The sequence below is a fragment of the Excalfactoria chinensis genome, chromosome 5, assembly GCF_039878825.1.
Source record: "Excalfactoria chinensis isolate bCotChi1 chromosome 5, bCotChi1.hap2, whole genome shotgun sequence".
In the NCBI taxonomy this organism is placed as follows: domain Eukaryota; kingdom Metazoa; phylum Chordata; class Aves; order Galliformes; family Phasianidae; genus Excalfactoria; species Excalfactoria chinensis.
In genome coordinates, this window is record NC_092829.1 from 40,927,779 (window position 1) to 40,953,665 (window position 25,887).

The 25,887-nt window shown below is 37.4% G+C and overlaps 1 protein-coding gene across 5 annotated transcripts in view; it reads right to left on the minus strand.

The window, feature by feature from the left end:
• The window catches only part of PTPN5 (protein tyrosine phosphatase non-receptor type 5), a 73,446-nt gene that overhangs the window by 9,013 nt on the left and 38,546 nt on the right, over positions 1–25,887 (minus strand). For all 5 annotated transcript variants that reach the window (XM_072339167.1, XM_072339164.1, XM_072339163.1 and 2 more), the window contains exons 3-11: positions 21,778–21,959; positions 20,916–21,035; positions 19,042–19,125; positions 15,105–15,343; positions 11,992–12,181; positions 10,386–10,470; positions 6,502–6,581; positions 5,898–6,035; positions 2,445–2,555 (exon numbers count right to left, since the gene is read on the minus strand). In XM_072339167.1, coding sequence (XP_072195268.1) covers positions 2,445–2,555; positions 5,898–6,035; positions 6,502–6,581; positions 10,386–10,470; positions 11,992–12,181; positions 15,105–15,343; positions 19,042–19,125; positions 20,916–21,035; positions 21,778–21,939 — 1,209 coding nt within the window. In that variant the 5' untranslated portion in view covers positions 21,940–21,959. The remainder of the gene's footprint in view (positions 1–2,444; positions 2,556–5,897; positions 6,036–6,501; positions 6,582–10,385; positions 10,471–11,991; positions 12,182–15,104; positions 15,344–19,041; positions 19,126–20,915; positions 21,036–21,777; positions 21,960–25,887) is intronic.

The following is a 25,887-nucleotide window of genomic DNA, read 5'->3' on the forward strand; positions in this document are numbered from 1 at the left end:
CACGGTCATGAATATAGCGAATGTGCCTTTTACCTTTTCTGAGTGCCAAGCAGCACTCAGTGCTTCTGATTCTGTTCAAAGTGACATCCTTTTGCATGATTTCTAAAGATGCCAAACAGTAACATACAACTCAAGGAATCTGTCTTATTCATTCAGTCACTGTATAAATCAGTTGGCACAGGACTACACAAAATAGCTTCACAAGATCCAGAAAGTTACATGTTAGTTTCCACCTTTTGTCAAACACATGGCCAAATAAGTTTAGGATGGGTAGGGGTGGGAGGAGAAGAGAAAATCTGACACAGAGAACTGGAAATAGTTTTTGTCATCTAAAGTCCCTATGACTTTTAGTCAATGGATGATGAAAGTGCTCCATGACTGCCACCTTCCATCCTTCTCCTGGGCTGGAGAAACTCTGCATAGCTTCACTGTAAACTAGATCAGGGACATGATCTAATTAAATCTTCTTTTCCAAATGGATCAACTTTCCTCTTTGGCTTATGGGTAACGTGACCAGTTTTGTGAGTTACCAGCATTCCATCAGAATTAAGCTTTATATTGTTCTTGCTTCTGCACTGTATGTTTGGGATAATTTCTATTTTAGGCCAGGGCAAGCCTGCAGCACACTTGTAACTATTATTTATTTCCTGTTTGTTGGAAACCATGATTTTTTTCCTTGCTGCTTTCACTAAGAGCATGAGTGACAGATCTTCCACTGTCTCAGTCCCAACATGAGATTTCATATGCTGGCATCCTGCCTATTAGCATATGGCTGAAGAGGCTTGAAAATGCTTGGTAAAAGAAAGCTTTTTTCAGCTTGGAAAGAAATTGCATTGTTATACTGAAGTAGGGTAGATTTTGGATATGCAGAGGTTATGTAAATACACTGTTTTTATTAAAACTCATAGGTTGAGATTCTAAAATCTTGCAAATAAAATAGTTGTAAAATAGGACTCTGGTACTTTAGGCTAAGTAGCATCTGAGCACTTAAGTAAAAGTAAACTTCCTTAACTTAAGTAAACTACTTGAATAGGCTCCCCAGGAAGGTGGCTGAATTGCCATACCTGAATGTGTTTAAGAGCCATTTGGATGTGGTGCTCAGGGATATGATTTAGCAGAGGGATGTTAGAGTTAGGGTAATATGGTTAGGCTGCGGTTGGATTTGATGATCTTCAAGGTCTTTTCCAACCTGGGTAATTCTATGATTCTATGATTCCATTTAAGTTCTCCATCCACAAGATAACCAAACCGTTTCTGGAAAAATACTACACTTAGAAAAATAAGCACATAGAATGCTGTAGTGTAAAGTATTTATAAAGGTCATGAACAGTTTTTGTATCTTAGAGTGGTATGATCCCTTAAAACATCTTCAAAGTCAAGTCATCCAGATTGCATAAAGATCTTAAAGGGAGTTCTGCCATGGGGACAGTAGGAGTTATTGCCACACTACTGATATGTTATGAAGGCCAGTAGTCCTACCATGGAGGGAAACTGAAGAAACAACAGCAACAAAAATATTTTTATCAGTTCTCAACACCCCCACTTCTTGTCAGCATCACAGAAGGCGTTTTAGGTAAAAACAGCTAGTGGGCATCCACCAGCATCCTAATGATGCTCATAAAGAAATACAGTCTGAATGTTTCCTAGGAGTCTCCTGCTACAAAAATTATAAAATCTTACGCAAGTATAAATTCCCTATTAGTAATCAATAATCCCTCACCTAAGTCTGCAGACCAAAGAATATACAAGGCTCTGAATTTCCCAGAGCTCAGTGGGTTATTCCATAAGTATTACCTGTATTATGAATTGCAAATGTTGGTAAGAAGCTCTCAGTGGACCAACATATCACTATAAATGACCAGTTGTAAAATTACAGAATCATAGAACACCCTCAAGTTGTAAGGGACCCACGTGGATCATGGAGTCCAAATCCTAGCTCCAGAGAGAATCACCCAAAATTCAAACCCTATGTCTGAGACTGTTGTCCATATGCTTGTTGAATGCTAGCAACTTGGTGCTGTCATCATTACTCTGGGTAACCTGTTTCACTGCCCTACTACACTCTGGTAAAGAATCTTTCCCAGATCCCCAACCAGTCCCTCCCCTGATGCAACTTCATGCTGTTCCTTTGGGTCCTGTCACTGCTGAGAAGTGATCAGTCAGTGCAGAAGATACAGGCAGAATGAGTCATCGATTTCTTCCACCAAGTAAAGCCTGTACTACTACAATTGGCCTGGAAGTGTTCAGATTGTACATATGCAGTCTAAATCTTAGACTGCCTACATTATCGTAGTATTTGGGGAGCTGGGCAGAGCTGCAGTAATTAAAAGTGAGATTTGTATATTAGTATACTGTGCAGAAGATTTCTATACAGCTTTCTATTAATAGTCCTGTTTAAGAGTTTAAGATAGTAAAGCTATTTTAAGTACATTTGAGTGATTTACCTTTAGGGTGATGAGCCTCAAACGATAATCATCTGCTTGTATGACTTGGTTGACTACAATTTCTATTCCTTCATAGGTGATCTGTTCTTCTGGCCAATATTCTGTGCATTTCTATGTGCAATAAAAAAATAAATCTAGTTAAGCAGACATCAAGGGAGGCTCATTTTTACTTCTCTGACATTGGATTTGTGAATGCATAGATGAATATGAACGATAGTTGTTTATTATAAGTACATATTTTCGATTTCTATACAGGGAACACATTTCTAGTGATTTTTGCTGCATTCGTAACAGCTTGATAGCCTGATAAAATGCACAACTCAAATAACAACTAACCACTTCTTTGAAATACATACACTCTTATATTTATACAATTTATAAACATTCTGAAGCTTCACTAGAAAGGCCAGAAGCAATTTGCTTATATTTATTATAGCCCGTGTTTTTAGATTAACTACTTTCTTAAGATATTAGTGATCAGTACAAAGCAGACTTGTCATCTATTCTTCTGTGATGTGTATAAATCGATAAGAAAATACAAAATACGTCTTCCATACTTTTTTTGGAGGGTCATTGCTCTCAATATAATACAATCAGGTGCATAGGTGTTGTACAAAAGAACGTGATTTGAGACACTTTGAGAATTCCACATCAGAGCTAAGTAACCAAAAGGATGCAATAGATGTGAGAGATATTAGACATGTTTGGTGTTGTTAAAACGCAGCCAGAGATGCACCTAGAACAAAGTGACAATTAGGGAAGCTGAAACTTTGGTTCATTTGCAAATCTGAACTGTGGTACTGACAATATACACAAGTGAATGGGGATCTGTAACCACTTTAATCCTGGAAGGACTGAAAAATAATTTTATTTTATTTTATTTTATTTTATTTTATTTTATTTTATTTTATTTTATTTTATTTTATTTTATTTTATTTTATTTTATTTATTTATTTATTTTTGCATGTTTTCTCTAAGGTAATCAATATGCAGAAGAGAAAAGCACTTCAGCATGGTGTAGGGATTGTTTCATGGACAAGGAATGACAGGAATGAGGAAGGGTCTAAGAAAAACGCTCCCTTTTAATAAAGGAAGAGGAAACTTCTTGTTATCACAGGAGAATGAGAACTTGCTGCTGGACAAACCCAGTTAAAGAGGATGGTTGTAAGCTTTCTTTCCTACACAACAGCATGCAACCTTGAAGGAAGTTAAATCACACGTTGCCCTCATCCATCAGAAACAATTTCATTTCAGGAGAAAGACTAACAACAGAAAAGTACCTTGCTACATTACTGAGTCAAAATTTGTGTGGGAGAAGCAGTGCTGTTCCATCCGCATAGCGCATCAGTTAATAACCTACTGGGAATGTGGCCCACTGTGTTTCTGTAAAATTATTTACGCAGATTGCATTTTCACTTCCTCTCCTCTTAAACTGCAGAATCCATTGTAAAAATTGTCAAGTGCGCTAGCAGCTATCAATAGCACAGACATTGCTGTGCTTAAAGGAAAGGAGTAAGATTGCCCACTCATTTCTGTGGGCTGTCTGTCAGTTTGGATTAGACGTGACAGAGGGCTGAGATACAGAACTCTACATATGTACATTAGCAAAGGCACTGCACTGAGCAGGAACACAAAGTCATAGCAGAACAGAGGTTTTGGTCTTGAATCTATGTACTTTTGTAACTTTTGATTAATATGCAGTATGGAAAGAAGCAAGTGAACATAGGAGACACTCACATGACTTACCCTGTATTCATGGCCAAGATTCCTGACACTTTTTAATTTTTATGCTAGTTATCAGAACAGATTCATCAGCTCTGTTCTTATCCATAGGCTGCAGCAAGCTCCCCTCATATATAGTGCATCAGTACTGCAGTGCACTGCTTTCCATAGTGTGGGTAAGAGGAAATTAGATGAAATGCTATTTTGTATTCCTGCTATTCAATCTTGCTATGAAAACTATAGTGGAAGGAGTTCTCAGCAAATACATCACTCAGGAACAAAGTCCTCTCTGTTTCTTTTTCTTTTTCATTTTTCTCTTTTTTTTTTTTTTTTTTTTTTTTTTTCCCCCCTCTCAAACCTGAAAGCAGTTCTGGTACATTATTTCAACATTTCAACATCTCATTTGCCTCAACTTGGCAACTCTGATCAATAAGCAAGTTATTACTTCAGCACTACCTTCATGTAGAAACATTGTAAGTTTACAATGTTAGTACAGCAAAACATTCAGAACAGCAACATAGTATATTCTGTATCAATAGTGCCCTGAGAGGAGGCATCCAATCAGCCAGCAGAAATAACAGATGGGTTTTTTTAAACTCACAAACATGTTAACTCTGGATCAGTCCAGTTCACATTTATATATTTATTTTTTCTCCACTGAAAATCATACTGAAGTGATTTACTCCACACCTGGTGAAAGTTAAAGGTTTGTGCGATTGCACAATGATTGTCACTAGGCTTCCACCTTGCACCTAAGGCTGTCTGAATGTCTGTATTCTTGGGCTTTTAAGCATCTCAAGAATCTTCACCAAAGAAAAGTCTTCCACATAAACTCCTACTGAGTTTATAGGGCCAGGCTTTGACAAACACTGCCACTGCAGTTTAAGAAATACCATTTGTACCTCTCCACTACATTTTACTGCCAGAGGTGAAGGAAGATACGAAGTTCAACACACCCAGAGCTTAGTTTGGCATTCTATGTTGCCAGTGAAGGTGACTGAAGATCAATCATCTGCCTGTGAAGTGAGGACCAAACATATAGTTGTTCACACACTACTATGGGCCAAATACTTCAGCAGATAAGTTAGTAACAAACAGTTGCAAGTCAGTAGCATTTCAAACTGCAAATAAAAATTGTGTTAAGCAGAATACCAGAAATATTGCTACACTTTACTTTCTAGAATTAAATGTAACATTCCTGCATCTTATGTTCTGTATTTCATCAGCATTTTCTAGACACGTGTCAGGAAAATGGCCTCCATATCCAAGTCAGCTCTAGTTATTGATTACTATAAGCACCACCTTTCACAAGTCAGGGACAGCCTCTCAGAAAGGTGGCTATGGACACTGAATCACAACAAATGCAAGAAAAAAGCACAGACACTGGTGATTGCAACCAAACAGTGGTAGATCAGAATTCTTGTTGATTCCTTTAAAGAAACTTCAAGTGTTTGCAAATGGAGTTCAGTTTGGGAAGACTTCAGGTCATCTGGGAGAGGAAAATTGGCAAAACCAGCAGTAGGCAAAGTCAGATGGCAAAACAAGACTTTTGGTAAATTAAACTGAAAGAGGAGAAGACAACATTTTTGCTAGTCCTAAATAATTTAATTCTTGTTCTGCTTGTTGAGGCCACTGAACTAAGTTCAGTTCACTTATCTTCACAGGCTTAGCATCTGTGCCAAAAATACATCCACAGTACAGAAAAATACATACTATATGTAATACCATTACCTCATTCATCTCTTCTATATTGGTAATCATGACAATGATGGGAGAACGCTCCTGCCACACCATTCTCCAGAAATCACTGACAGTGTTAACTATTGGTCCCTGAGTAGCAATATAGACCTTTTCCTTGCCTCCATAGCCCTGCCAAGAAAATGACAAGAGATCAGTTTTAATAGGGATGTCCACTCCCAACCTTGAAGGTTCTGTTTTTAAAGGCCGGTTGGAATGAAGACTCTGCAAAATCAGTTCTCCTTCTCTCCTGCACATATGTACATAGAGCAAAAACACAATATGGTGTCATAGCTCCAGCAATGAGATTCAAGATCCATGAAGTAACTCTAGCCAGGTCAACACACTTACTGAGGCCTATCTTCCAGCACACAGTTCAGATCAACTGACAATCAGTTTGCATCAAGAAGGGCAGAACTATATTTTAGTCTGGTATGAACCTGTAAAATTGCACTTGGAGATTTAGTTTTCAGTTAATGTAAGCAGGAGAGAGCAATCAGATCATCTACTATGCCTTTAAATGTAAGTGAATGCTGCAAATCTGTTTACATTAATATTGGCTAATGGAGGCCAAGCAGACAGACTGCTGAGCTCTTACCCTGATGTAGTTAGCATTGATGTAAGAGCTAAGGGGGTCGTCCTGATCAGCCGAGGTAAGGCACACTCTGCTGTGAGGATCTGAAATGTGTAAACAGATAAGCAATAGTTATCATTTGCTGATAGAGGAGAAAGAGAGATACAAGATCATTTTGTACAGAGAGACATTCACACATTCGTGGTCATTGGAACAGATGTCAGCGACCTTAGAAAGTTCCAACGTTAAAATGTTAAGGCAAAACAAAGTGAAGAGTGATTGGGGTCACTTAGCTTTCTTTGATAATTTTACCCACTCTGAAGCCTGTTTAATTCTTCCTGTTGTAGAATCAGTGACCCACAGTGACTCTAGAGCAGTATTGATTCCCTTTACCAGTACTACTTTGCAAACAGCAACAGTGCACCACCAAGAGAATATAAAAACAAACAACAGATAATATCTTTGTTAAAAAATAAAATGGAGCCTGCTCAAAAACCAGGACAAAATAATAAACATGCAAAAAAAGTTTGATATTGGGTCAAGCAAAAAGGACCAAGCACACAGTAGTTACTACTGTACTATAACACACTTGGTGTAAACACTGTGCTCACACAGATCTGGATTCATGTTATCTATTATAAAATATAAAAGTACTCTATCAAGTAAATTAACAAGTGCCACAGACTTCTAAACGAGGGCTTCTTTTGGTATTCAGCTGCAGTAGAACTTGAGTTACTTTTCAGTGTGGGCTGTTACACCTGTACCATGAATAGTAAAATACTATTATTTGGCGTAAATGCTTAGTACAATACTTGGCTTGTGGTTTTTCTGTTAATGTAGTCTTTATTTTACAATAGTATGTTAATGAACAGTTCTATTTTGTTCAAGAGAAGCCTACTTGTGTGCCACTGATAAAAGAGTTAGCATGGTTCTGAGAAAACAACTGAGCTGAATTTCAACTCTGAGAAATATATAAACAGGAATAACTCGTGCTTTTAAAAAAGTTATAACACTTTAGTTTTGTGAGAATTTGTGGCATGAATTTCATATTTTCAATACAGAAGTATTTGTGCAGAGGTTGTGGATGCCCTGTCTGTGGAAGTGTTTAAGGCCAGGTTGGATGGGGCTCTGTGCAATGCGATCTAGTACTTGATCTTGCAGCTGCAACCTTGTCTTTTGCATGGAGGTTGGAAGCTGATGATCCTTGAGATCCCTTCCAATCCAAGCTATTCTATTATTTAAGCTAAATCAAATTTAACTCCTAACAAACACTTTCATTCCCAAGGCAAAGCTAATGCACAGGCCATGTTCAAGATGATGTTGTGCCTATAAAACAAATAAGCAAACAACTCCAACACAAACTGCACCAGTCTGTAACTCTGAGAAACCATATGGCATGTTAGTTCATTTTTCCTCACAATCTCTTTTGTGAACTGTTTGTTTTTATACCATGTTGGGCATTTTAGAGAAATTGTCTGAATTTACTGAAATGTTTTGCATAACTTAAAATAGTAAAAAAAGCAATAGAGAAATTAAAACCAAAAATTCGATCTAGACATTACTCTTGATAAAAGGACTGATAAAATGAGTCTGATACAAAACACAGTTTCTGGAATTCTGTAACAAGGCTCTTTTCTATTTAATTAAAAAGTGACAGGAAATACCCTAGAGGAAAGTTATAATTTTCAAGGAACTCACACAGGGCTCTTCCCAGAAGAGGACCGTCTGCTAAAAAGCAGCTTCAAACTTACAAAATATCCACATCAACCTTCTTAGCTTGGCATTTTTTCCAGAACTACCCTTGTCATCCAAAAGTTACCTACTAACTCTTTTTACTAACACTTGTGAGATTTGAGAATCTGCAAAAAGAATTTACTATGAAATAAATTTAAATTAGATGAATTATAGACTATTATCATGTCTTTCACTACAATTAACTTGAGGGTTGCAAGAAACATATCATTACGATAAGTGACTGCTTACCTTGTAATGATAACTCTCTGAATTGCTTCTGGAGATGTAGCTGGCAAAGCAATCTTAGTTATTTTCAGGTTTTTGTATTAGGGGTTTGAATCTGGTTTGGTAATCAAGCCTGTGCTGTTCTCTAGGATAATCAGTTGCTCAAGATACTTCTGCTGCAGGTTTTTCCTGCCAGTAATGCTGTCTGCATTTAGAGCTTGGAGGAACACTAGGTTGATGCACAAGGCTGAGCAGGCTACATTTTGTACAGGATACTCAGAAACCAGTCAGTGGATGGCTGAAATATGAAAAGCACTGAACTCCCTTCTCATCGTGCTTCCAATTCCCTACCCTGCTTTGTGCCTGAATAATTTACTGGGATCACCAGCTTTTAATTGTGAAGTTTAAACAGGATTTTTTTTTTTTTTTTTTTTTTTTTTTTTTTGTAATGCTTGGCAATGGTAACACTATATCCTTCAGAATGGAAATAGATGGATAAAAGTGAACATGGCCAGCCCTTTTCACTACTCAAATACACCAAGCCATCCCCTGATCACAGCCAGGAACAAATATTGCATTGACTGATTGTTACTGAATTCAGAAAAAAAATTATGAGCGTGAAATAAGTTTATTAATTCTAGGAGGCACAGTAGAGTAGAAACTAGTTATCTGGAGATCAAAGCAACAGCAATGTCTGCCACAGTTATCCATAAGGCTGAGATGAAGTTTCCAGCAAATAATTGACCTCTGGGGTGATCATTCTTAAAAATATATGGTAGTAGGTTGTCATCTCTTTACAGCTCTGGAACAGTCTGTGAAAAATTGTAGTAAACATATTTTTTTGAGTTTAAAAATACAATATAGAATATTTAAAGTGGATGTAACTCTCAAAGTACATATTAGACACCAAATTCAGAATATATAGACCACTTTAATATCTAGATATTGCAGTAACTTCTGCAATCTTCCTTTTCCAGAAAAAAACAGCATATTAATTCTTGAATTATTCATCTCAATCATTAGCACAAAAATTGTGAAGCATCTAGTTGGGTGTTTTATACTTCTGGTCTAATGTGGAGTACAAAGTTGTCAGAAGGATAGTGCACACAGAATCATGGGCTGCGGTTGGCTGGAGTTGTAAATCCAGGGTAAAAACAACAACAACAAAACAAACAAACAACCACCTCCCCTCCCACTTTTTCCAGAACTATTTCCAATCCAGATTAATTGAATAAAACAATAGGCAAGCACGTGTTTTTTACTTCTCTGAACTTACCTTTGCTAATGTGACACTGAACAATTTGGTCTTTGCAAATAAAGGTAACTGTGGCTAATAGTGGCATTTTCCAACAGCAGCTTACAACAGAAAGGAGGCACAACATCTAATTGCATCTTCAGCTAAGGTACAAGGGAAAATTATGATTTTCCCAAAATTTCTGTACCAAAATGATTCTTGGAACTCCTACTCTTGACTACAAATAAAAATAATAAAATAAAGAATTGGATTTTCTTTAATATCTTAATGCCATCAGATCAGCTCCTGATACTTCAAAACACCAAGTGAGAGTATGAGTCTGAGAAAAACATTACTCAAGAAAATAATGTTGATAGAACATAGACCTCCTACAGGAGTTTACCAGAGAAACCACTAAGTAGCATCTGAATAAACATGCCAATTTCTTGGACAGAGATTGTAAATAGCACTAAATGATGTGTTCCTAGTAACTTAAAAACTTAGCAAATGATATTCTGTCAATGTTCATGTCTCTGTTCATGCTCTGTATGCCCTTTGAAACTTGATTTACACTTAGAAGCCACACTGCTGCTTCATAAACATGGTATTTGGACAATGCAGCACACTTGATGTATCCTGGAAAGGAGAGTGCAAAACCTTCCAGCACTTGGAACAGACAAGTATGTTTTAGTGTCTTAAAAAGCAGGAAACTTACTTGGAAGAATTGTTTTGTAGCGATTCTTCCGCACCAGGCCTGGAATATCATATTCCTTTGGATCAACAAAGTTCATTGGAATTTCCTGCTCAAAAAAACACAGAGTATGTTGTCATTAGATTCGCAAGAGGAATTAAAAAAACCTCATTACGTCCTGCCTGTTAGGGAGGCAAAGTGATGAAGTCAACTGGGACATATGGTACGGTACTTTTTCTAGCAACTTACCACTAAAATACGACTGATGTTTTCTTTTACTGTCACTGGCTTTCTTTTCTAAAATCCTTAATACAAAAATGCTCACAGTGACTAATTCATTGAATAATATGCAAGACAGCATTATGATAGCTCTTAGTATTATTAGAACTGAAAGTGTAGGCACAGAACTAAGCTAAATGTGGTATGTAAGTTACTTTATTCAAAAGTGATGGACCTCAGACACCATCCTTTGTGACTCATACTCCTTCCTCTCTGAAGGTGGAAGGAAGTAATCTGCTAGTGACACTCACGAGCAACAGAAGATGACACACACTATGACAGGTAGGTGTACTGACCTGACACTACGGAGCTAGGCAGGAGTGTGTGTCATTTTTTTGCTCACTACGTTCTACAGCTCCATAGGTAAGGACAGGTGTTAAGGCACTACCTGCTCTCCTGGTCACCTCCCATCTCAAGCAGCCCCTTCAAATAGACATAACACTCCTAGGCTCTGCAACATTTTTATTTATTTATTTTTGTTAGCTACAAACAATGACTGTGACAGAGACTCAAGCAGCAAGGGAAGAGATCCAGATGGAATGCAAAGCCAGTGTGTTCCCTACATTGAAATATATCTGGTCCTTATCCTAATCTAATTACTGGTAGAAATCAAATTTTCACCTCCTTGCTTAGTCTCTGTAGATACATTTTTTTTGCCCTCAAATAAGGCTGAGTTCTTTCTCTCAAGTAACAGTGGATAGAGTGAAAGAAGGAAACATACGTACTTCAGAATCCTAAAGGCAACCAACAGAGCAATTAACAGCTAGTAAAATACCACTTTTTCTTCTGCATGAAGACATACTTTTAACACATACTTTTAAGACTTACTTTAAGGGTAATACTTTTTAAGGCTCTAGATGACCGACGTAGCCATTCTGTGCTTCAGTCATCTGCAGAATGTTCAGGTGAGTTGGAACAAAGCTTCATGCCAAGCATTCCAGTGCAAAGAGCATGCATTTGAACTAATTTAATGCCTAAGGTGACTCAAAATTTCAAGAAGCAATGTCTATATCAAACTAGGCTTTTCCTTATATAGTGAAAAACTTTAATTTTGATTTTTTATCAGAAAGTAATATATTGAGGACAAAATGAAAAAAGTCTGGTGAAAATAAGACCTTGCTGCTGTTTCCAAAGAAATCAGCTCTGCAGTTTTTAAGTGACAAGTTCACTTAAGGCTCTCAGGCATCACCATTCTGATGGACAATGAATTTCAGGTTTTCATTCAATGCTTCACTGATGGAAGTGGAATTCATATGTATTAATTTTAGTCCCACAGAAAATATTTGCAAGGCTCATGGAAAACAGACAACAACCCATTTTTTGGATGCTCCTAGAAGAGTCAGATACTCACAAAGAATTCCGCCTGGAGTATGAATGGATCCAGAGCCTTCTTGTGCAGTTCCTCTTCAGTAAGAACGTTTGATGCTGACTGGAGATATTCTTGTGCTGACTGTTCCCGTGGTGACATGATATAGCCAAAACCTTGCTCAGAACAGCCTGGGGTACACATATCTAGTGTGAGTGAAACATTGGAACCCCTCCTGCAAAACAGAGCAATCAGTTTGCTTACCACAGTACAGGCTGACCCGTCACTGCCAGTATACATCAGCAGTGGATACAGTTCTGACAAAAGTAACTTTTTAAAACTGGTGATGCTTCTTGTGTAGATAAGAAGACCATTTTGTACACTGGCAAGTGAAGGTCAGTAGGGTCAAAAGCCAGCACTGTCAAAGCATTGTCTCTAATACAGCAACTACATTTTGTTACCCAAACAGAAGCAACCTGTTTGTCAAAGGCACTGAGCAGACAACTGCAGGAAGTTTTCATACTTGCATAGATCATGCAATACTTTTGAAAAGCTAGAGACAGACTGACAACTAGGATCTACATTTTCACCTGTGATATCTTAGTTTTCTTCAGGCCAGATCTTACTGAATAACCATCTCTTAGTATCTAAGACAATATCAGCAAGGCGAGATCTTGGAATAAACATTACAGTTCAACATGAATAAATACATGAAATGCTAAGCATAACAATGAATAATTATTCTATCTAAAAAGTTCTCTTTCTACAACAGAATCTCATGAGAAGGATAAAAAGAAGGTCCCAGTATTTCAACAATTTAGAGCATATCTGTTGTAGAATTTTTAGTGGCATTTATGCAAGTTAGCTACACAACAAAACAAAAAGGTCAAAATGCCAGCACCGTTTATTGAAAATTTGTAAAGAATTTCTGAGCTTTTGTCATTCTCAAGTCATAGACAAAGAAAGATGCAAGTGCCATCAGTGAATCTATTTTCAAACATCTTTAACATAATAACATCACACAATATGATGATTAATGGATTTAATGTTCTATACATCCACTCAGTAGACCTGTTTTTGATGACTCACTCACCTGGCAAAATCTACTTGGGAGATGTTTGCAGGAGCTGCTCAAAAAACATGTACACACACAAGGATGACCAGCTCACAGAGAAATGGGTAGAAGTTGTTACTTGGATCACAGCCCTTTTCTAGATTCAGGAGTTTTTCCAAAAGAATGTGCAGCCAGCCTCCTGCTAAGATTCACAGTTATGGGTAAATGATTATGGATGAAATATGACCACTAGTGGTAAACACTGAACTTTAAGTGGCCCTTTTAAAAATATTTTGACCTATCCTCCCCTGTGCTGTTAAACAACTAACTACATCCCTCCCCAGAAATAACGGCATTTGATAACAAATGCTTTCAGTTCTTTTAAGGTAGCAGAGGCTACACACAAAGATATCAAAACTACTTCAGCATAGGAAATGAGATTGTCTCTTCAAGAATAACATTCAGCGCTCTTTGAACTTAGCTAGTAACTAATTGCTTCTTTAAGGGTGTAGGTGGTTAAGAATGAGATGGAAGAAAGACTGAGAAGCAGGATGGATTAACAAGGAAAAAAAAAAAAAAAAAGAAGGGTAGGTAGATAATTTAACACAGCACTACCACAAGGGAAGAGGGACCAATGCTTGATGTAAATGAAATCTGTCTGAGCACAGCCCAAACCTGAAATGATGTCTGGTTTCACAAGTACCTGTATATTTTGAAAAAAGAGGTTTATTTTACATCTTAGTGCACACATTCTACCTATTGAGAGAGCTTCACGAAGCTGCTATCCCACTTCACATCTCTTCTGCTTTGATTTTTTAATTGTAATTCAATACTTAATTAATATTCACTACTTTTCTTGAAAGAGTGAGCATCTTTCTTGAAGAATAGCTGCCACACAAGAAGAAACGTAAGCATTTTTAAAAAGAGACAGGTGGAAAGAGATTAGGAATACTTCAAAGCACAAGTGACTGACACATTTCAATCTTGCCCATACTGGAGAACAACAAAACTGGAATATCATGTTTAAACCAGAAGAACGCAAAAAAGTAAGACATCTGAGGACAAATGATGTAAACAAAAATAAAGTATGAGAAAAAACATTCTAAATGTACACTATAATTAAAAACCTCTGCTAAAACATTCTCTTAATGCGTCATGTGGACCTTTGGAAACTCATCATTTAAGTTCTTTTTAAATCATTTAAGTTCTGTCTTTTAAATTCTATATATGATAATTATGGTTAACATTCCAATTAAGATGGAAGAACAGAAAATAAAGAAAGGCGCACACTTATATTGGTGAAGTGAAATAAAATCATTTTGTAGATGAAAGTTCAGTTCAACTCAATACTCAGTAAACTCTGCTGAGCCTTGCCTATCCCCACATGCACACCCTGGAATTCACATACGTCTGAGCCTTTCAAAGTTTGCCAAGCACAAGTGACCCTTCTGGAATACAAATGAGCAAAGATGGAGAAATGCAGCACAAAACAATACTGCATCACTCCTTTCTTCCTCTTGTCTAACAACTGCTCTTTCCCAGTTGTGAATCTCTCTGAGAAACTCTGTTGTCTTCTGGTTTAAGAAGTGAACACCAGCACACCCTAAAATTCCATGACTGGGTTAAGTTCAAAGGAATTCATTCACATTCGATTTATATGAGAATTAGGGCAGATAGCTTGTACAACGGTTTGCTTTTGGAGTGAAGACCAATCCTTCAGTACAAGTGACAGAAAAGAAGAATTAACAATATGCATCTTTCAGTTGTAAAAGATTTCACTGCTCTGTAGTGGATTTCATGCTATACAGCTACCATCGTGAGAAATGGCAAGGGACAAATCAAACAAATGGATCTCACCAAGGAAACAAGTGACACTTCTGCATAAGACCTGTTAAGTGCTATCTGGAAATTGCATGATTTTTGATTAACACGCTTTATATTCAGGAATGGACTGAAAACAGACAGGCAATAAAGCAAAGGCTTAGCTTCAAAACCACATTTGAAAATGACATTCATGAAGGTAATAAAGCTTCCTACCAGGCACAGATTTAAGCCCAGAAAATCTGGGACCAAGCATTCCCCTGGTTCATTACATCTACCCTACCTTTCTTGCAAGCCCACGGATTTAACCGTTAGTGTAGCTGGATCTGTCTCCACTTTAATATCCATTACACAGTCAAAGACTGGGGTATCGGGTACGGGATCCAAATCTAGGAAGTCATCCTCATTTTTATCTTCTGTCCACTCTGAGTACGTGAATGAAGGCTGCCGGCTCACAGACTGGCGTCTGTCCTCCTGTAGCGGAAAGGGGGGGTCTGGACGAGCTCTGAGCAGATGCCAAAACTGGAGGAAACAAACATTTTAAAAAAACCTTTCTGGTTGATGCCAGTCCTTCCATACAACTCAGGATGGCTCATAAGGACAGCACCCTAATTCACTATAGTGTATCAGAATTGGATAGTATCAAAGAGGACAGGAACGTTCTATGCAGGAATAGTTTTGTTGTGTGTTACAAGGATTTAAATCTGCTTTCAGGCACAGAGGTTTCCACAGAGCTGAGCAGGATCAGGAATACAGAGGAAGCAGAATGTGCTTGTGATCATCACATGCAAGCCAACATGACACCACTGCCCTTTTGTTCACTTGCTTACCTTTTACAGACTTGTTTACAAAATCAAAATGTACTGTGCTATTCCACAAACGACACCTCTCCTCACTTAATGTTCTTTTCCACCTAAAACGTAGATATACTTGATTTAAGGTAAACACCATTTTTCTGAGCTGCACATCTTTAATTATCTGGTTCTGTAGTCTAAATTCATGTATAAGCCAATCATTTTTTGTAGGTCTTAAGTCTGATGTAACTTGTTTGAGGCTCGGAACACCTAAATAATTTTTCTGCCATTGGTGAAGCGTATTTTGCAATGTAACTGTCAGATTCAGACATAATATAGTCATATAATAAGAAATCCTGTGAAATTCTAGGACAAACGCAATATGAAAACTTTGTATTATACATTAATTAGGGGTTTGGAATGGTGTATATCTAAGAAAATATCCTACCATATCGTTTTGCACGAATGTGTGGTAGGCTAAATGATTCTGAGATATTATCATTTGAGTGTTTAATCCTATATAGAGACCTCAGATAAAAACATCAAGTTAATCTTCTGAGTTCCAAAACCTGAAACATTAGGCCAATTTCATCCTCCAGCATTGAAGCAGGAGCAGTATCATTCAGCCTAAGTGTCATGCAAAGTATCCTGCACAGACACATACTCTTTTGAAACTAAGCAGCAGCATTTTCCAAGGTAAATTCTCTTCTGTACTTTTCCTAAATGGCTTTTAAGTAGGCAGTTGAATTTAGAGAATATGTCAATAAAAAAGGTCAAATTTGTTTTGTTAATTTGTGCAGGGTTTTCGACAAAAATTCTTCCATGAGTCCTCATGTGCTTTCATTCTCTAGACTCAGAGAAAGAAGAAGTGAAGCAAGTTTTCATTTCTGTCTACAGTGAGTTTCAGATTGTTAGACTCTCACAAAGAAGCAGTATTCAGTCGACAGTTACTGCAACCAAAATGCTTTTGTTTCAGTTGATCAGAACAAGCAGCAATTACAAAAGCAAACAAAAACATGATTGCCAGACTGATGTAAATTTGAGGCCTAGTAAAATAAATAAATAAATAAATAAATAAAAAAGCCTGCCCTTCACTTTTGACCTGCTGGGTAACAAGCAAGAAGCTTGAATATCTGAATCCATTTTTGTTCCCTAGGACGCCTTTTGGAGTTTGGCAGTTCCATGGTACTAGCCATGACTTTTTCCATGTACCACAAGTCTAACTAACAAGCAATTCACAATGTGTTTATCCGCTCAGTAACTTGTTACTACTGGATAACACCACTGTTACTCTGAAAAGCTGTTCGCGAGGACTACAGATCTGTGCTGGTCCTCCACAACTGCTGGACCTTCACACACTGTTACACAATGTAGAAAACAGACAGCATCACTAACACAGACCTCAAGCACACTACCCAGCCTGTTATTTTCACTGTGACCAGTAAGCTTCCAATACATTCTGGTGTCTGGATATTCTCAGAAAAGCACATCAAACTTTAGCTGAGATCTACTCTCTTGAATATTCTGCTCCATGTAAATTGTAGCCACAGATCACCTGATGCAAAAAAGAACTACATATTATCATGTGCACAGACAAGACAAGGCTCCAGTTCTCTTCATATTTCTTCTGAAATTCCTTTTCTCTGCACTGTTAGGTGTCCCAGTAGTTATTGCTTTAAGATTAAGGCAACAAAGTAGCGCCATAAGAAAGCATTTCTCCTCCCTTTCCTAGGTAACTACTAAGGCATTAGTGTGAGTAATCACAGTTGCTAAATAAGAAAATACATAAGGTGTTTTAATTGATATGCCATCTAGCATGCATGTTAGCTAAGGACTAGTTTGTCAGGTCCATCTATAAAGAAAGAAGAGCACATTTGGGAATGAAATATTTAATTATAATGGCACTCCACAATATAAAACACCTCTTCAATGAGGCTTTTAGGCAACACATCACTTAAAAACCATGGGAAAAACAGAAAAAAAAAAAAACAAAAAAAAAACAAGCAAAATGAAATGAAAAATCCTTAGCTGAGACAAAGAAGGAAACTGTCTTCATACAACTGTTGCCTACTGGGCTAGTATTTCAGAAATCCTGTTAAGGTATATCACTGCATCATTTCCAGTGTTCTGCTAATGACTATTTTACACTTATTCTTTAAACACTGGCAAAAAGAGATGTTTTCAAATTGCTACTCAGCATGATCTGGGAAGAGAAGGAGACAAAGGTATCAAGCAGGAAGAGACCTGATTCATACGCCCTCTAATATGCTCTCCTAATGTCACTGTCAGGGAGAAGATACTGGGAAAGATGAACCATTGCTCTGGCTGCACAGGGTGTGTATTGTGTTCCAACATTATATGTCTGCAATTTTAAGAGCAGCTGCAGAAATGATGCAGCCAGACCCTTCATAAAGCTGATACCACAAGGTACGATGGCCACAAGCTACAGAATAGGCAGGCATTAAATCAGGCATTAAAATACTTCTTCCCCAGGTGTGCCATACTGTTAAAGCATAGACATCTTGAGAGGTGATACATCTCCTTCCCTGGAGGTTTTCAAAACACATGTAGAAAAATGTTTGGCTACCTTCCTAAGTGTTGCTAACAGCCCTGCCTCAAACCAGATTTTGGATTAGCAAACTCAACTCCAAATGTCCCCTCCAACTAAAGTATGATTCTAAGATACACTTCATTACATTGCATATCACTCAAACTGCATGCACACTGCATGGCTTCAGCTTCCTGAGTGGCCTGAAAATATTCTGCTATAAGGACAGAAGATGATTATTTTCTACCTGCATTCCCACCCTAACAGAACAATATAGAGGGGTAAGAAATGTCATATTCAATTATAGCTCCCTAAAATGAAAGAATTTTCCCCAGCTTTTCCATCTAATGCATTCCTTTGTGACATTTACACAGTGGAGAAGAGCCGTACAATCCTCCTGCTCCCCAGTGGTTGCCAGTTAACTATGTTAATGGTAGTCATGCCTCTAATCTTGTCCTGCACCTGGGGTCTTGGCCTATATCTATCTACAAGAGCATTACTCTGGTAAGTATACTGATGCTCTGCAACAGCTCCTTCTACCACTTCAGACAAGAGATGCACTGCATAAGGCAGCAATTTTAGATGGTTTCTTTACTGGACCACATGCTTTCTATTCTAAATGAAAATACTCAGCCCGTCTGTAGATGAAGAAAATAAAAAATACCACTGTAATCCACAATAAATCAAGAAATTGAGTAAGGATAAAAGTAGTCATGATTCCTCTATGTAAAGCATGCCAGTAATCACAGGAAAATAGTCCTGAAGGTGTTGCTTTAAAATCATCCTGAGCATAACATCAGTAACTACTGGTAAACTAGACATCTTACAAAATCTCACCAGAAAAGGGCACAAAACAGCTTGCACAGTATTGTACTTACCAGAGATCCAACAAGTAGCAGTCCTAGAGAGGCTAAGGATAGCAGGATATACGATACCACAACATTTCCGATTCTAGTCAGATCCTGCAAAACAACACAACTGATATCATATATTGCTTTAAGACACAGTATAACATCTGCATACATGTTCTTGATATTTATCCATTCTTGGATTTTCCATGTAGACTAATCACACCTGTGAAAGCTGCCAACATGAACAACAGAAAAATGCCAGGCTTTCAAGAAGATTAAAATTCAAACCACATCTTAAGGTGGTTTCCATTGTGAAGGATTGTTGCACAAAAATGAACGTGTCCTCACCTTATATATTTCCAAAATTGAGATTTGGAATCAGTACTGAATTTTACAGCCTGGATCCATATTTCTTTGCCCATGTCAGTTTAATTTTATCCCCTGGCAGAATGCTTTTAACTATGTTTAGTATTGCTCCTGTGTTTATAGATTCTTACATAAAACTCAGCCACAGAGGACTTCAGGTCATCAGGTTCATTCACAGCACTTCACTTGCAGTGAAATTCACACCACAGTTCTAGCCATATTCAAGTACATCATAGTTCACCCTTATTCTCAGTACTACATACAAAATATGATTTTAACAGGCTTCAGCAGGCAAGGAAATTTAATATTTCTGATCTATTAGTAATGCTAGAGAAAATTCATAGTTAAGAGCTTGTTTGTTTATTTAAACATCAAATTTGTTTTCCTTTACTGCTTTCAAGTCTAAATTTATATGGTGAATAGTGCTATAATAATTAACTTTTAAAGATATACATGAACATCTGCACAGAAGCACACTTAGGTGTTCCTGTGGTGCTTTCTACAAATAACTTCACTCCATGCTTAACTCACAGAACATTCATTTTAAGTCAAAGTTCTATAAATTGGTGATTTTATGCAAGAAAAAAAATTGTTACAGATAGACTGACAGAAAATTAGACATAAGCAATGCTCTGTAAAGAGTGTTGACTGTGCATCATAGCAAATGCAAGGACAAAGTGCTTCTTTTAAATAGAGGAGAGCAAGTGACATGCAGCTCAAACACTGTTAAGGAAATATAGAAAACAGTCTCCTCTGTACTTCAGCCACAAGAGGTCTGAGTCAGATTTCCTATCTGTACTGCGTAGCTTCCTTTACAAAGATGACGTACAGTGAACCCAAACATTCCGAGGGCAGTTATATCTCCTGACTTTTGTAAGTAGCTGCTCACAACTTAGTTAATGGTGAGCTGTCCACAACAGCAAAATCTGCACTGGGTATAATTAGCCCAGTAATTAATCAAATGAATTATACTGGTATCTGTGTCATTATGCCATGGTGAGAAGCTAAGCAATTTTACTGTAGTAGTTTTGTAGACATAATTGTACATCTACACTTAATATACCTGAAATACATTTACATGTACAGATACGATTTAAACTGAATAAAAACAGATTTTTTTTTACTCAGCATTTCACAGTTTGCATCCTTTGTGTGGGTTCATCCATTCTTCCAAGAATTTAAGCTTCTATCTGTCCTAATAAATGGAGTTCCATGCTCTCCCTTCATGCAGATGGAGCATTATAAGGCTGATCTCTCATTAATGTGTTTCATTTGCAATAATTTGCACATTATGAAAAAAAATTCTATGTTTGTCTAACATCATAGCCAAAAATCTGGCCCTGTTTTTAAAGACAAAATATGGATCTATTTTCAGAAAACACTTTTCACTATTTCAGAACACACACACACAATGCAGTTACTACATTATTAGCAACACATATGTATTACAAATGTAGTCCAAAGACATAAGGGAAGCATCGACTAAGGCTACTAACAACAACCATACCAACAGAGAGATGAGAAAAGACACTTACCACTCCTTGATCTGACAAAAATTGTTCAAATGGGGTAAGGAAGTAAGACAGCATGTCAAAGGCATTCTGAGTTGCTGAGATGGTCCCATAAGTGCTGTACCACAGCATCATGCAGAGAAGCTGTGCAATCAATCAGAAAAAAACAATAATGAGTTCTCCTCATTGTACACTGATTTTCATTTCAAGACTGCATAATTAACTAATTTACTTGCCATTGATTTTATGTTGATCATCACTGTTGCTTTAAGAATTCAGGTATTTTTCTGACTCTCACTTAACTAAAATAGAAAGACTGAATGATAAATGCTCAGCCAGCATGATCTAGATGCTTATCAATGAGAACAGAAAGCGTACTCTGATCTATACAAGCAAAATGACTATACCTAGGATTACTACTTTTAAATCAAAACTAGAATTCAGTGAACTTTTTATGTTATTAAAATATCTATCCCCCACTATGCAAAGCTCTCACAAATAGCCATGTCCAAATACTTATCCCTATGAACACATACATGCTGAAGCATTTAATTTCAGTCATTTAAGGTTGCTGTACACTACACAATTAACACAAAATAACAAAAGCAATAATATTATATTTAATGTTCTCACAGAATACACTTCCTATCTCAAAGGGCACAAAGGGACTTTAAAAAGGACACAGTACTCAGATCATTTTTCAACAAGACTGTTGAAAAAACGGTCCCAAAGGAAGGGGCTATTAGCAAAGCAAGGGTGTGGGAGATGGCTGCAGAAATAAGACATCTAAAGTTAAGTCCATGTTATGTCCACTATGAATCCTCCAAAGTCAAGAAAGCTTTTAAGAAATGTCCCATCATTTCAAAGTGACAACAAGCTTCCTTACCAGTATCTGAGAGAGGACAAACAGATACATGCTGTCTCCAGTCATTAATCCATTCCACCAAGCACCCCAAGCAAGCAGAGCAGTTTTCTGGGAGGCTGTTAAGGACTGCTCCTTCCTGTTGAGCTGTTCTTGTTGCCCTTCAGCTTCATCCATTGACTCCATCACAGCTGGATTGGAAAGACCTTCACATGAAAATAACATGTGCAGGGAATGAATAGTACATAACTCTGCAACCACTGCGGAGGCTGCAAGAGCTATTGTTTTCCTAAAGACGATGGTTACCTCTCAGTTCTGCTTTAGTAAGTGCAGCTCAAGGTTGTGAGCGTCACAGTCTATTAGTGTAGCTGTATTCACCTGCCTTCGTCAGAAAAAAGTGAGTGTGGGTGGATAAATTATTTTCCCCTTTCTTTCCAGAGGTGCAGATTCTAGGCTTTGTTGTTAATAAATTCTCATTTACATTGCTGTACCTTTTTGTTTTCTATTCTTTAAAAGTAATGATCTGTGCTACTTCATAGTCCCAGCCACATGATGGCATTTTGTCCCTCCCTACCTCAGTTTCTTCCTTTCCCATTATTTCTCTTTGTCTAATGCGATTAAAAATTTCTGAGACAGAGACCCATGCTCATATGCATCTTCATAGCTCTGGATTTTGGCTAGGTGTCCTATGGCACTAATAAAAGACAAATTATAATAACCTACTTCTTGGATGGATTTGTATTTAGGAGTTATTTGATAACATTGTAGTGGTATTTCATTCAATGGACATATGCACTGATGCAGTGAACACCTCAGCGGCAGTATTTTAAACATAATGCATAGACAATAATTAAGATAATAATTAGATAAAAGATCAGGACCATCTGAAGTAAGTACTAGTGATCTACATCTTTCCACATAAGCAAAACCTCAAGGTTGCCTGCCCTATCCACAACATTATCCTTAAGCCAAAGCCAGCCATGAGTACTCCAGATAATGGCAACATTGTTGGCCTTCCTGTGGTTTGTGGAGGTGAGGTTTCTACAGAATGGTCTCTTCAGAATGGTTTCTCTAAATGTGTCAGAATAGTTATTATGTCAGAAAAGCACCTATAAATGAGGCACAGCTTGAATTAGGCAAATGAAACATTCATGGCATCGGTGGAGACTCTGGCCATCAGTATGACAAAGATATGGGGAAATACACCATTTAATCTCTAAAAGACTATATCACGACAACAGACAGTAACATAGGCTGTTAATTTCCAAGAGCTTCTTTTTCCCACTCTGTGGGTGTTTTCTCTCCCTTCACTGAAACAGACTTTATGACACTCCTGCATAAAAGAACAAGGTGCTTGGGAAACATTAATGGCTTCCTACAATGCTCTCTATTCCCATAGCTGCCCCAAACAAAAAAAGGTTGTAAGTGTGTATTATCCAGTACTTATGCGAGACATCAGATTACTTATTTCTTATATTCAAACTAGCAACACTCACTTTGTGATGGGGAATAGCCTAAGAAGGGTATGATGGGTGTAAGTGGTTCTGGGTAGCTATTTTCATCATCTTTTCGCAGGTATTTCACAGGAAGCACAAAAATGCAAATCTAGATAGATACACTCAGCTATGTAAGCTGTACACCATAGGTATACACTGGAATTAGCCGGTAGACGATTAGCCAGGGAAGACAGCACAGCAATCAGCACCAATAACATCATTTTCATACTAAACATATGCCAATAAAACATGGAAATATATGAAACAAAAAATGTAAAAATAACATCAACAATTCCAGCCTGTATTTCTCACAGTGATAAATTTCATTTTCATCTGTACATTTATAATGCTGGAAGATGAAGTAGGAAGATCCTACTTTTCCTCCAGCAGCACTAAATAATGCACCTGAGAATGGCTGATGAACCCATTAACTTACTGTTTTTCTAAACCTTAGTGATGGCTTTTGTTGAATACAGTTTCCAAAAGCTTCACTAAAATATGTGCAAAGCAGAAATAAAATACATTTGGGAAGACAACCAGAGAACACAGATTTGAAGCTCAGGTTTCAACTCTTTCTTATAAACTCATGATACTTCAAATACTTTTCTTTTTTTTTTTTTTTTTTTTTTTTTTTTTTTTTTTTTTTTTTTCTTAATAGACCAAAAGCTCATTCATCTTTTTATGCAGGTAAATATAATCTCTCCATTTCATTCCTGTTAGAGCCTGAGATTTTACAAGGCCACTTCTGCCTAAGTTGGAAACAGAACCCTAACTCTAAATGACGATGTTAAGGCCACTTGACCACGCACCTTTGAAACAAAGACGTCAAAGTTAGGGGAGTGCTAGATCTGTAACCATGGGGATCTATGCCTCTCCAGAGTCAAGAAGCCCAATTCCCAGAGTTCCATTGTTGTCTAGCAACAGACATACAATGTTGGAGTCGTGTTTTTCTTATGACTGACTGCCCGATATGAAGTACAATAGATTACTTCTATCATTTCTACTCTGTGAGGTAGAGATGTGCTCCATGAACCTAAGAGCCAAGGACTCCTGCTGAAATGTTATTGTTTATCTACTGCCAACAGTTTCCTTTCACTAATACAATAAAAAATAAAAAAAATAAAAACCAGAGACACCAAGTCAAGTACACAGATAATGGAGAAATGTCAGAATCCATATGCTTAAATGTACACATAAAGATTATATTCTTGAGTAAAGAAAGAATTAAAACTGGATTAATTCAAGTTCACTAGAAAAAAATTACTATTCCAAATCACAGAAGATTTTTACAAACATAATGATGCATACCTAAGATTTTGTATTGATTTAACTATATCAGCTTTAAATAATATTTCAATTATCCAACTTTATATGACAATCTTATATTGCTGCATTATTTTCCCTAGCAGGCTCTGGTTTCTTTCATTGCACAGATTAGGTAATACAAGTGAGATATCAATAAAGTTTTCTTGCTTCAAGGTCAGTGCAAAGGTCTTGAGACAGCTGATGAGAATGACTCCCCCTCCAGAAGATGCCAATTAAGCCTTACTTTGATGGTGATTTGATTGACATCAAAATGCAACATCCACATGACAGTCTTATGAATTTCTACATCATGGAAATATGGATTTATTTTCCGCCAGTACTTCTCCTTTGACACAGGGCTACATTTGCTAGAAAAATCAATTGTAACTAAAATGTCTCAGACATCTGTATCAAGCATATGGCTTATTAAAGCAACTTAAAATTTTAAAATAGCACCATAAACTTAAATATCACTTCTGATCTTTCAGTCAAACTAAGTGAAGTACCCATCTTACATTCTTTTCCTAAAAACAGCCATCAGAACAAGTTGCCAAAAAATAAATCCCATGATCACATGTCTAGGCTGTATTTCATAATGATAAGGAAACACAGGGCAGACACAACCAAGAAAAATAGGAAAGACCATCCACTCTGCTCACTTCTTAGTGCGGGTGCTGTTCCACACTAAGGGGAGGTATCTTTGGGCAGGATAGGAATAGACAGGGAATTGAGTTGAGCCACGTCCTAGATGCACAAGCTAGAAGAGAGAAATGGCCTCACCTACACTGCCAGCTCTCTAGCACCAGCTGTAAGGAGCTCAACTGAACTGTCCCATGCATGCATTGTGTGTAAGGAGGATCCATATCCCTCTGAACTTGCCTACATCTTCATGACAGCTGTGCTTGGCTATAATTTACATCCAACAATGGGTCTGGAGTCAGGAAGCACTGCAAATCATGAATGTGCCAGCTATGCTTCATAGTCAGCAAAATTACCAACAGTTTATATCACAGTCCTAAATTTACATATAGCCTCTCCATCTTTAAGTAATCTATTGAAATTATTGTGTCAGATTTCCATCCAGCTGTTAGGGAGACCTGCCATCAATTAGAGAATAGTAAATGAACACGTTCTACTGACATGAGTCTGCAAAGCTCATTTTCACAGGCACTGAAACTATGTATGCAGGGCATAGTCTGGCTGTGTACTTATATATCTCATTAAATCTATAAGTCATGAGACACTGCAGGGAAATCCAGATACTGTCAAGACACTTCTAAGATGACTGAGATGCTTCAGAGTGCACACAAACATGATGTAGCTTGTGCTGGAG